Source organism: Eptatretus burgeri, chromosome 11 (assembly GCF_056783735.1).
Source record: "Eptatretus burgeri isolate ZD-2024b chromosome 11, Ebu_testis_v1, whole genome shotgun sequence".
In the NCBI taxonomy this organism is placed as follows: domain Eukaryota; kingdom Metazoa; phylum Chordata; class Myxini; order Myxiniformes; family Myxinidae; genus Eptatretus; species Eptatretus burgeri.
Genome location: NC_140971.1, coordinates 40,926,647 through 40,939,829, shown reverse-complemented (window position 1 = coordinate 40,939,829; position 13,183 = coordinate 40,926,647). Strand labels below are relative to the sequence as shown.

The window sequence follows — 13,183 nt, the reverse complement described above, 5'->3', positions numbered from 1 at the left end:
CTCTGCTGTGCAGCTTGCTCGAGCATTATTGATGAGAATGTGTTGGAGAAGCAAAACATGTGAGTTATAATGCAATCTGAACACAAACTTATTCAAACGATGTAAAACTCAAAACACTCACAATAGAGGTGAGCAAATTGAAGAACATGAATACATAATGATAAATACATGAAGTGAAAGGGGTTGTGAGAAAGTATAGGTGGGTTTATTTACAATCTGTTCTGTGCACTTCGCTTGTTATTTTACGTATTTATTTTTTACCTGCACTGCTTGGCCAAAAAAGTGAGAAACCCATTTAGGCCTTAGTTATTTTATAACTTGGTTTACGTAGTTCTTCAGCTAAAATGTAGCATCGGTAGGTCGAAATATAAATATCAATATAATTTCAATTTTTAGAAATTATATATTTTTATGATTTATTTTTTCGGATGTTCCATGGAAAAGACAAGGGTAGGTGGGGGGGGGGGAATATAAATCCCGGACCAGGAGGATCAAAGAAAACATTGAAGATGGAAAACCATTCAAATGCAGGATGCCATTGTTCACTGTATCATCTAATGTGAAAAACAATAAAGAAGGATTAAAACTTGTTTTTACAATATATTCTGGCATGTTTTTCTTATAGGAACCTGTTGGATCATCAAACAAATGGAAACAATGCTGAGAAAATTACTGTCCAAGTCGTAGATGTGTATGAGCACACCAGTGCATAGTGCTGGATATGATTAAAAAAAAGGTGTCTACTCAGAGTCAACATGCTCAAAACGGTCAATCAGAGCCAGAACCAGCTTAGTTTTCAGTGGGCATCTGATCGTACCATCTCCCCATCCCCATGAGCACATCAAAGGCTGATTTCTGGTCCGTTGAAGGCTGAATATCAGCATCTCGCAGGGAAACTTTGATGTACTTGGCACCGAAATCTTTCAATACGAACAGTGGTGTAAAACTTTTGATGGAAACAAAATCGGCACGATCGAGAGTAGCGTGCGAATCATCCCTGCTGCTGCACTGAATTGATGCAATAGTTCGGCCAGAATATTCGTCGTCAAGATGTTGCGTGATTAAATCAGCAATACAGTCACTCGAATTTATACCGCTGACATACTTCTTAACAACTCAAGGCTCGCAGACTTCCTCTCCTGTCGCAGTCACCGTGTGGCCCTCAATGGAGTTCTTTCATCCCCGCCTCCTGTCCAGGCTAGAGTTCCTCAAGGTAGCGTTCTGGGCCCTGTTCTTTTTCTGAATTTCATCAATGATCTCTCCGACTCTCTGGAAAATCCTCTATATCTGTTTGCTGATGACTCCACCCTCTGCCGTACCATCTGTCATCCCTCAGACTGGCAAGCAGCAGCTTCTTCGCTTAGGCCTAGGTCACATTTGCCACGGCAGCTGTGGGGTCTCCAAAATCTACAGCCACCAGCAATAATACGGCGGCCGCAGTATTTCCACGGTCACACAATGTAGCAGTCACATACGTTTTTATTTTTCGGGGAGCCGCACGGCGTATTTAGGCCTAAGTCACATTTGCCACGGCGGCCGTGGTGTCTCCAAAATCTACGGCCACTCGCAATTATATGGCGGGCGCAGTATTTCCACGGTCACATAATGTAGCAGTCACATATGTTTTTATTTTTGGGGTAGCTGCATGGCGTATTTATAAATTGTGGAGACCAAAAACGTGGGGTTGCCATACGGTCTTTGATTTGATGTCACCAGGTGACCTTAGGGCGTTCCTGCGGCGGCCATAGAATTTTCAAGGCAGACACAAGGTGCCCGCAAGGCGACCGCAGGGAGGCCCGAAGGCGAACGTGCGGCCAGACGGACAGTAACAAATGGGTTAATTTTTTAATTTTTTTTTTTACCAGTTTTTTTGTTTCCGCTTGTCGAATTGCTACGGCGAACGTAGAAATGAAAAAAGTTATAACTCCGCGTTATAATTCCACGGCGACCTTATGACCTGTAAAATATAGCCATATGGTGTAGGGCCACCCTGAGGCCACCTCAGACACTCTGTGGCCGCCGAACGTTTGTCAATTCAGAGGGCGTATGGCCGCCGTATCCTCGCCGTAGAGCAAATGTGACTTAGGCCTTAGGTCTTAGAAATTGTGGAGACCGAAAACGTGGGGTTGCCGTACGGTCTTTGATTTGGTGTCGCACAGTGACCTTAAGGGGGCCCTGCGGCGGCCATATCATTTTCAAGGCAGACGCAAGGTAGCCTCAAGGTGCCCGCAAGGCGACCGCAGGGGGCCCTAAGGCGAACGTGCGGCCAGACAGACAGTAACGAATGGGTTAATTTTTTTTTCGCAGTTTTTTTTTTTCGGCTTGTCAAATTGCTACGGTGAACGTAGAAATGAAAAAAGTTATAATTCCGCGTTATAATTCAATGGCGACCTTACGACCTGTAAAATATAGCCAAACGGCGTAGGGCCACCCTGAGGCCACCGCAGAAACTCTGCGGCCGCCGCACATTTCTGTCAATTCAGAGGGCATACAGCCGCCATATCCTCGCCGTAGAGCAAATGTGACTTCGGCCTTACTGCAGATCTGGATAAAACCACAAACTGGTCCAACACGTGGAACATGTCTTTCAATCCGGACAAATCTCACACTCTCACTGTCTCTTTGAAAGGACCGTTGAGAAAATCCCCCCATCCACTTTCTCAACAATCCTCTGGAAGAAGTCCTTTCTTTCAAGCTTCTGGGTCTCACTATCTGCCATAACCTTTCCTGGGAAAGCCACATTTCAAACCTCGCCTCCAAAGCCAGTCGCCGATTGGGAATCCTCCGTCGTGCAAAGTCCTTCCTTGGCCCAGCTGAGCTCCTGACCACTTACAAAGCTTTTGTCCGCAGCCTGATGGAGTACTGCTCTCCACTCTGGGCTGGTGCTCCTGCCTCCCACCTTTCTCGGCTTCACGCTGAAGAAACCAAGGCATTTCGGATCATTGGTATCTCCCGCGATGAGGCCGAGTCTTTGGCTCTCTCACTCTCTCACTGCAGGCAGGTCAGTGGTCTTTCTGTCTTCTACCGTCTCCTCTCCAGCCTTGCCCCCCCCTGCTCTCTCTGCGATTTGTCCCCACCACATTTCCGCAGGGCGCTCAAGGTCCGCCAACAACCCCCTTCTGGTAAAACTACCAAAATCACGAATCACTGCTCACTTTTACTGTTTCATTCTTCTTTTTCCCTGCGTTTGGAATAAATTCCCTCACTCTATTCATTCCCATTCTTCCCTCCAGGCCTTCAAAACAGCTGTTCACCACCACCTCTTATCATCCCCCATCCAAATCCTCGATCTTTTCTACCCCCGATAATCCAGCCAAGCCCACCTCCTTCAAATTCCCTGCTTTCCTTCCTGAAAGTCCCTGTAATGTCCATCTTCTATTCCCCATATTCCCCGTTCCATACCTCTCCCTTCTACAGATCTCCTAATGTCTCTGTTCCCCACTGTTTTGGCCTTCCCACTCCCTCCTCTCTTGTCCCATGTCCCCCATGATGTGCATTGTGTGTTAGCTCTCACATGAGCCTCGACAAGGTATATAAAAAAAACAAACAAACAAAAAAAAACCAACAATCACTGTCGCCCCAGAAACAACAGTCAATCTGAACCACGCTGGCCACTGCTCAGACGCCATGACCAAAGATGACTGCGCAGCTCTACAACGCAGCTTGGTTAAAGGTGACTTGGCATTTTGGCACGCATGCAAGAAATTATATTTTTAAAATAAATGCCGACGTTTACATTTCGGGTTTTGAAACTTTTGCACCTTCAGCAGAAAATGTATAAATATAAAAGGCTAAAAATGTGTTTTATATTGATATTTCATTTCGGCAAATATACCGTCGGCGGATCCGTAAACCAAGTTATAAAATAACTAAGGCCTTAGTATGTTTTCTTAACACCCATTGCTGCACATGTCCTCATGATTTAAACAATCGCTCAATACATGGGTAATGGGTATGTATATGGAACACCCTGTATATGGTACATGGCTTACCTTGGGTAGCCTTTCATTGTTGCTTTATGCAGCTTCTTCAGCTTGAGAGCATGGGAGGAGTCGATTTATTTATATAATCCTAGTCACCTGGATTTAATTGATGAGGTGAGAGCTAATTGGCTATTCCCTCCATTCACATTTGTTGTACCATATATAGGGTGTCCCAAAAAATACAACTTTTAAAATGCTTCGTTTGATCCTAAAAAAGCAGTAATTTTGTCACTAATGCTTCATTTCTTGTTACAGAGACCCTGAAGTTTATTTTGATCCCAAGCAAGCGCCAGAAAAATGCCAAGACTGACCGTACAACAACGGACGAAAATTGTTGAACTTTGGCACCAGAGGAAAAGTGTCATACAGGTGCAACGTCTTTACTCGAGACATTTCGGTATCCACTTGCGCCAAGCACCAAACTTTCGGACAATTAAGTGCACCATCGCAAATTTTACCAATGTGGGAACCATCTGTGACCTTCACAAGGGTCACAGTGGTCAGACGAGGACAGGTCGTAGTGAAGAAAATGTGGAAATGGTGAGGCAGGCGGTCATTCAGAGTCCAAAAGAAATCGATTCGACAACTTTCTGCCGAGACAAACATTCATAAGAGCACCGTTCAGAGGATCCTTCGCCAAGACATTCATGCCTTTCCATACAAAATTCAAACGGAAACGGTGCTTACTGATCAAATGAAACGCAAACGACAAGACTTTGCAAATTGGTTCTCAGGAAATTTGGAGGAAGACGCAGACTTCCTCAAAAAACTTCACATGATGGACGAATGCCATGCTCACTTGTCCGGGGAGGTAAACAAGCAAAACTTTCGGTACTGGGGAACTGAAAATCCTGGTAATGCATCAACTGAACTGGTGCCTCGATCTGTTCTCAAAGTCACCATGTGGGTGGCGGTTGGTTGGCATGGGATAATTGGTCCACACTTCTTTGAAGACGACCAGGGACACACTTGCACGGTAAACCAGAGGAACTATCGTGAAACGATTCAGGAATTCTATCTGCCTGAGCTGCGTACTCAGGCCCGTAGGAGAAACAACCTGATCCAGATGAGAACCCAGTGGTTCCAGCAGGATGGGGCACCGCCCCATAGAGCCAGGGAAACAAGGCGTTTTCTCAACCAACATTTTGAGGGCCGCTTTATCTCCCTCTACGAAGACGTTTGAGTGGCCACCGTATTCCCCTGACCTTACTCATCCAGACTTCTTCTTGTGGGGGTTTCTCAAGGACAGGATCTATGGAAACCCTAGGCCTCAGACTCTTGATCAGCTGAAGGAAAACATCCACCGAGAAATCCAGAACATTCCTCAGGAAACGTTTCCCAAAGTGATGGAGAACATGACAATGCGTTTGCAGGCAGTGATCAGACAACGTAGAGCCTACGTCGAACATGTGGTCTAAAAGAAAACGACGATTATATACCAAAATTTAAATTTTGGTGGCAATTTTGACATTGGTACAATATACTTCAACCTTTCAGCTTTCTATCCAGCCATATATCTTTTTAAAAAATATATATGTTATGGCCATCCTCTTTGCAGATGAAAAGTTGTATATTTTTTGGGGACACCCTGTATATGTGTGTTCCTAAAAGACCTGGACAAATTTGGGTGTGAATAAATTTAGAACCACAAATAATACAATCATACGCTTTGGTAAATATGATACAGAAACTCATTAAGTTTTCTTCATTTTCAGATCCAGTGGTTTAATGTAAAAGAAAATGATGACCACAGGAGAAAGCTCAGTGTGTCGAATGGTTCAGAGATGAGATCTGACATCCAAGTCCAAGGTATGGAAGGAATCCGCCATCACGGACCAGGAGACTGGAAATTGTCAAACAGAAAAGTACCGGTCAACTAAGCACAAGTGAAGCAGACGTTGAACGAGTGCGTGAATTATTTTCAACAAAGTCCCAGAAAATAAATTTGACGCGCATCCAGAGAACTGGGACTACCAACCACCACTGTAAACAGGAATGACGTGCATCCAGAGAAATGGGTTTACCAACCACCTCTGTACACAGGACATGAATAAAAGACTGAAGCCTTATGCCTACTGGTGGGCCTGTTGGACCAAATTTTCATTGGTCTTCACAGCCGTGTTGCATACCTGCCTGCTGTACTGCTTGAGCATTAGTTTGCCTTTCACCAAGCTCAGATGTGCGTGGGGCCAGCACTGGGATTATTGCACACCGCTCCTTCCCATTTCCATGTCCAGGAAATGCAAGATATCATCGCCAGACGCCAAAGGAAGGGAGTACTCGGTTTTTACTCCGTTTGTTTTCTTGGTTGTTTTCTTGTTTGCTTCTTTATCCATGCGATATCTCAGCCATCCTTTGATCGAGGAAGCTGAAAATTGTGGAAAAAAGTGACAATGTGCTTTGGCAAAAACCTTATTTTTAATTTTTTTGATTAATCATTTAATTGATTAATGAGGGGTAATTCATTCGTGAAACACCAGCGCAGTCATCTTCGGAACCTTCCAATCATCCCATTTAGGATAAGCACTCCTGGAATAATGAAGAGAACTTTGTGAAAAATATTCACCCTGTTGCAGAATATCTCTTTGGCTGGATCAATAATCTGAAATTACACCGTACTATACTCGAAACTATACTCTGAGGTTTCTGGACTTCAGACCAGACTTTGGTGGGTTAAACCAGTTCGATGAGCGCTCAACCGTCCCACTTCCCTTGGAGCATATTTCTGGTGTGGGCAGGAATTATATTTGTCTGAAGGCCTTCGAGCTTTTGCAAAGCCAGATGACATAGCTCGCTCTAATAGCAGTTTTGGATGCTGTGTCCATAATAATCTTCCTCTTTCCTTTTGGGATGCCGAAGGAGGCAAGGCATTTGCTGAAAGATGTATTGTAGAATCCTCTACTGCCTATTTCTACTGGAAAGTAGTTTACAGAGCGAGGGTGAATTGTGCATTTGGATCGACGGACCGCGGTAACCATCTGCTCGGGTTAAGCACTGTTCAAGCACTCTAAGGGCTCGTTCCGCTCGAGCTCCACCGAGGGTGAATTTCCCCGGAAGTTTGGACGACGTGGGTATTTAGGTAAATTGAAAATGGCAATCGACCCTATCCCATACGGTCGACCTACTGGCGATCTTCGGTCCGATAAGGGATCCGTCGGCTCCGGAGTTATCCGGAGTGACGACCTATAAATTCCGGGTGTTCGGTGGAGCCGACTCTACTGCTCCGCCTAGCGGTCGTGCTCACCGCGGATGCCAGGCTCCACAACAATACGACCCAAAATGCAATATAATTAAACATGCAATATTCAGAGTGTGCTGTAATGACTGTGATTACTTAGTCATCAACAAATCGCTAATTACTAAAATTACTTAGTAATTAGCAATATTTAAAACATGTCAATCCTTCAACACATCACAGAACAGAAACAGACATAAGATTCACTTGTAATTGCTTATTTTCTTGTGTATAACGTCCGGTCTGCTTGGACTGTTTAAAAACCCCATTGTGGTTGTATTCTCTAAGCAGCTAAATAACTCAAGTAAATCAAGAATTAGTGATTAGAATGAGCACTTTAGTGAAAAGTTTACAGTTTTAGTAATTACCTCTGCCACTGAAGGTGGACTGAAGTTATGTTTTCACCCCTGTCTGTCTGTCTGTCTGTCTGTCTGTGAACAGGATATCTCGAAATGTTGTGGACGGATTTCGACGAAGCTTGGTGGACATGTTGAGTGTGTGACAAGCAATAACTGATTCGATTTTGGTGAAGATCCGAATCTGGATCCAGATACAATAATAAAAAAATTTTTTTTAAGTGATTCTTTGCCATTGAAAGACAGGGCCAAAACTATATATATAGCATTACATCCCAAAATGTTGTGGATGGATTCAGACAAAACTTGGTGGATGACTTGGGTTGGTGACAAGAACAATCTGATTCAATTTTGGAGGTCCGCATCCAGATTATCAGTGGGATACAAAACGTAAACTGTTCAGCCTGGTGGAGGTATGCGCTCTCTCTCAAGCACCATTCTAGTTTTTAATGTGAATATGACAAAAGTTATAAAATAAGAAGTGGAAGAGGTGCTTTTTACCATTGCCTCGCAACCAGTTCCAGTGAAAGCTCCGTTGCCTTGAGTCACGTGACCTGCAGTAAGGAGATAAAGTCGACACTGGCCAACTATTACTTGTGGATTTTTCCGTTTACGGAATTTTTCCGACTCTTGTGATATTTCCTGGGATATGGCTGCGAGTTGCATCAGTGTACAAAATTTCAGCTTTCCACCCCGCCGAGAAGGTACTAAACATTGATATCGGTGAGTTCTCATCGTGTACTGCCTTTTTGGCTGATGGTTGCATCATTGGTTTGGGCACAGATTTGCCGCTGATGCAGTGCCACTATTACCAGTATACTGGTGCTTATTTCACCGACCTCAGAATTATTACAGGCTGAATCAACCTCCTGGTGTTAATTCAGTGGCCAACGGGGCTCAAACTCAGGACCCAAGGATCCCAAGCCCCCACCCTAACCGCTAAGCCAACACCAGGCATATATCAGTGAGTGAGTTTGTGGTTAGAAAGAGCTTTATATATTACCAGACGACCCGTGAACCCGTTGGGTTCCCGTTGTGACAGCGGTTGATAAAAAAAATCATTTGCAAAAAAAATTAAAATAAAATAAAAAAGATAGCTCCAGCGAACTATACCGCTGAGGTTGTTTGCATTGATCAAATAATCCCGAAGAGTACTTGACTGAATCGGGAATTTATTTTTTAACAATTTTTTTCGTTGTCCGATTTAAACGAAACCTGATACAGCACACCACACTAAAATTTTTGCGCTATCCTGTACCATTTTGGCTGTATTTCAGGAACATACATACATACAAGATGTGAGTTTCAGTAATATACTAGACAACCCGTGAACTCGTTGGGTTCCCGTTGTGACAGCGGTTGATAAAAAAAATCATTTGCAAAAAAAATTAAAATAAAATAAAAAAGATAGCTCCAGCGAACTATACCGCTGAGGTTGTTTGCATTGATCAAATAATCCCGAAGAGTACTTGACTGAATCGGGAATTTATTTTTTAACAATTTTTTTCGTTGTCCGATTTAAACGAAACCTGATACAGCACACCACACTAAAATTTTTGCGCTATCCTGTACCATTTTGGCTGTATTTCAGGAACATACATACATACAAGATGTGAGTTTCAGTAATATACTAGACAACCCGTGAACCCGTTGGGTTCCCGTTGTGACAGCGGTTGATAAAAAAATCATTTCAAAAAAAATAAAAACAAAAAAGAAAAAGATAGCTCCAGCGAACTAAACCGCTGAGGTTGTTTGCATTGATCAAATTCTCCCGAAGAGTACTTGACTGAATCGGGAATTGATTTTATAAATTATTTTTTCTTTGCCTTATTTGAATGAAACTTGATACTGCACACCGCAGGAGAATGGTGAGTAATGTGGGCCGAACATTTTTGCGCTATCGTGTACCGTTTTGGCTGTATTTCGGGAACATACATACATACATACATGCATTCATATCTATCTATAATTCCAGCAATGTGTGTGTGTGTGTGTGTGTCTGTCAGTCTGCGACCGCCGTTTCTCGACGACCGCCGGTCCGATCTGATTGAAACTTGCCAGGAATATTGCCGGGGCCCCGCAGATGTACCGTTTTGAGGTTTGACATCGATCGGACGAGCGGTTCCCAAGTTACAGCCATTTTATTGCTTTTCAGTGTTGAAAAGGTGTATATATGGCAGCTGAAGGTGTCGTTCCACCTTCTCACCTTATCGTGCCATTTTTTCCCCAAATTATTAATAACCAGACCACCACCGGTCCGATCGGATTGAAACTTGCCAGGAATATTGCCGGGGACCCACTGATGTGCCTTTTCAAGGTTTGATATCGATCGGACAAGCGGTTCCCAAGTTACGGCCATTTATCTGTCAACCAATGACAAGACACGGTGCTATGACGTCACAATTAAGGTTTATTTATTTATTATTATTATTTTTATTTTTTTTGCACGATTGATGGTCCGATCTCATTGAAACTTGCCAGGAATATTGCTGGGGACCCGCGGATGTGCCTTTTCGAGGTTTGATATTAATCGGACGAGCAGTTCCCAAGTTACAGCCATTTATCTGTCGACTAATATCAGCGAGAGAGGGGGACGGGAGAGGGGGGATGAGAGTGGGGGTGATAGAGGAGGGGGAGAGAGGAAGGGCGAGACGAGGGCAAGAGAGTTGGGGAGAGAGAGAGGGGGGTGAGAGAGGGGGTGAGAGAGAGGGGATGAGAATGGGGGGGCGAGAGAGGGGGGCGAGAGAGAGGGGGCGAGAGAGAGGGGGCGAGAGAGGGCTGCACATACTGGCACTCACCTACGGGCATGCACCTATGGGCCCGTACTAGTATACAAGATGAGAGTTTTAATAATATTTAGATAGATATGTAAATATATACTTACAGCACCTGTTTCAATCCTTCCCAAACAGGTGCTTGCTGTGGGAGGTTTGTGAGGCCTTTAACAGCAAATACGAAGGTGGGAAATCAAAGGTCACTGTTTCCCAAGTTATTGCAGAATGCATTAAATTGCCAGAGAAATAATCCAATAAGGGCCATTGTGAATGAAAGACTGCAACATGACATGGGTAGGTGCAAATTATAGAGCAGTCGTTTAGGTTATACGAGTTCTCTTCCAAGGATCTTCAACACAGGAAGAAGCCTTTTGAACCATCAAGCCTGTGCTGAACTTGAAGTTGAACGCCTTGAACCATCACGCATTGCTTGATTGCCAAGCAATGGTTGTTTGTCCATGCTCTAATCTTCTTTTGTTTTTTTTTTAATGCTGAGAACCAAGTAAGGAAGCACCACATACCATTTTAAAAGACTTTGGTAGGTCTTGGCTGGGGTTTGAACCGCCTGACCTCCCAGACTCAGAGCGGATGCTCTAACATGAAACAACTGAATCTGGCTTTACGTTGTTGTGGGTTGTTAAATCACTGCTCATCCTTGCAACTCTAAGTATTCACCTTTTACACAATGCCCCTCATGGTACCACCTTCAGACTTTCTGATTGCCAATCAATCAGAGCCTCAACGGTTTTTATCTGAAATATTTTTTTAAAACTTCTGAGCGACGTCCATCGGTCCAAGTACACAGTGCAGACAAAAGAGAGCTGCACTATTTATTTGTATGCTTTTGAGTATATAGCGTGCCTATGGCCCCTGCGACGAGAATCATTTTTTGCGCTGAACTCGTACATGCCAGCAAAGGCACTCAATGTCCCGGACAATGTGCAACTCCGCTGCATATTGCCACTGCAGACATGACTCTGTAAGAGCTTCTAAAAGACATCACACCACAACACAACACCCACGAGCATTCAACAAGCACTTCGAAGTTCCATGCAGTCTGAAAGCCAATTCCATCCAGCCCACATTTATCCACAAGAAATGAAAAGACGAAGTACAAACATTGGATGCAAAAGGCAGCTGAGGGAATAAATGTTAGGGCAGAGAAAGGGCTGAATCCCAAAGTGAAAAAAATAAATGGTGCATTGGCGAGTAAGCTCTACAAAGTGTGGTAATGGTGAACATGCCATTAGAATAATCTTTCCTTTCAATGCCAAACAGTCACCACTGAAGGTAGAACACACCTTAAGTCCTCATTTTTTTTTTCTGCGTTACAGGCGTAATGCATGACATGCAGTAATGCATACAGGTGGAATCATGTGATGCTCTTTATTGATGGTGCACAGCTTCGGCTTTCCTTGGAAAGCATAATGGGGGAAAGAGCAAGTCTGTTAGGATAAGTGCACAAAAGGGAAGAAAATCGGAGCTTTCCAGCTGGGTTTGTAGAGTGTACTTTGAGCATCACTCGATGATGAATTAGAAACAAACGAGTGAGAAAAATAAATAAATAAATAAATAAAAGTAAGTGTTTTCTTCCTTATCTTAATGAGTTAGCCTTTTCATATCCCCATCTGAACCCCAGCCATTGATGGAGAGTTATCATGTTTTACAATATTACCTGCCAGGTGCTTGTCCATTGCCTTTCCTTCGTACAAGGTCCTCCATGAGCCTTCGATCACTGAAGGAAAAACATCTCATCCTCAGCCACGACTCACCGCGTGATAAACATAACAACGAGAAATCATCTCAAAACGCGAAGCCCGTCCGCGTCCGCTTTGTACTCGAACTAAACGTGACGAAAACAACGGCTGAAAACAAAATTGTTCTCCATATTGTGATAATTGTTGAAAATTTGATGACAAAAGCTTGAACGGTTAATAAATACAGAAACATGGAAGCTATTTCAAAACCCGGCCATCTCGCGGCGAACGGACTAATAAGGCCTATTTTCACTTACTGTGACTCTGCCCTTCGACATTTTACCCAATTCATCGATTGGTGTTCTACAGATTCTCATGATAAAGGTTTTTTGGAAATTTGATGATGAAAGATAAAATGGTTTACGCACGCACGCACGCACGCACATACACCACTCGGCCCATCAAATCCACATCAGCTCCACATTCTCAACAACCCAGGACACAACACTATCCCTCCATCACCTTTTATTCCGCACTACACGTTAAAAAATACAAAAAACAACCAACTACACATTCACTCTTTATAATCTTTCCTATAGTTATGATAAATATGAGGGAAAATGTATGTTTTAAAGAGGAGAAGTTTTTACAACACTCGTCACACCAGTCTTAAAATTACCCGAACGATCTGGCACACGCATTGTGCATGTAATTACAAAACTCAATGAGGAGCTCGATGCACCTTTTCAAGTCTCCAATGGGGTCACGTGGTATAACCAGGTGTTCCTCAGACAGGTGTTCCAGCGGCACTTTCAACATCATGCCGTAGATTAACCTTTAATATGCACATATAGACTAATAAATGTATAGTATACAAAGAGATTTAGGGGCCATATTACATCAACTGCGACAAAAGTGCATTTTGGAATCTTGTGGCTACATTATCGCAGATAGATGTGAGGATGAGCTGGAAAGAGGGATTGGTAAAGAGCTGGCTGAGATGGGCTGTGCACCTGGTGCGGATGGAGGAAGACGGAATGATAAACAAAGCCGATGGGTTGAAGGAGCAAGGAGGAAGGCTGCACCTCGGCCGAGATGGGAAGATTGTACTGGGAACCAACAAAAGCTGGCTGTGGAT

The 13,183-nt window shown here is 43.6% G+C and overlaps 1 protein-coding gene across 1 annotated transcript in view; it reads right to left on the bottom strand.

Annotated features, from left to right (window-relative positions):
* The window catches only part of LOC147016925 (uncharacterized), a 29,651-nt gene extending 17,271 nt beyond the window's left edge, over positions 1-12,380 (bottom strand). Inside the window, exons 1-2 of the mRNA XM_085847920.1 lie at positions 12,363-12,380; positions 12,024-12,083 (exon numbers count right to left, since the gene is read on the bottom strand). Coding sequence (XP_085704046.1) covers positions 12,024-12,070 — 47 coding nt within the window. The 5' untranslated portion in view covers positions 12,071-12,083; positions 12,363-12,380. The remainder of the gene's footprint in view (positions 1-12,023; positions 12,084-12,362) is intronic.
* Between the last annotated feature and the right edge of the window lie 803 nt (positions 12,381-13,183).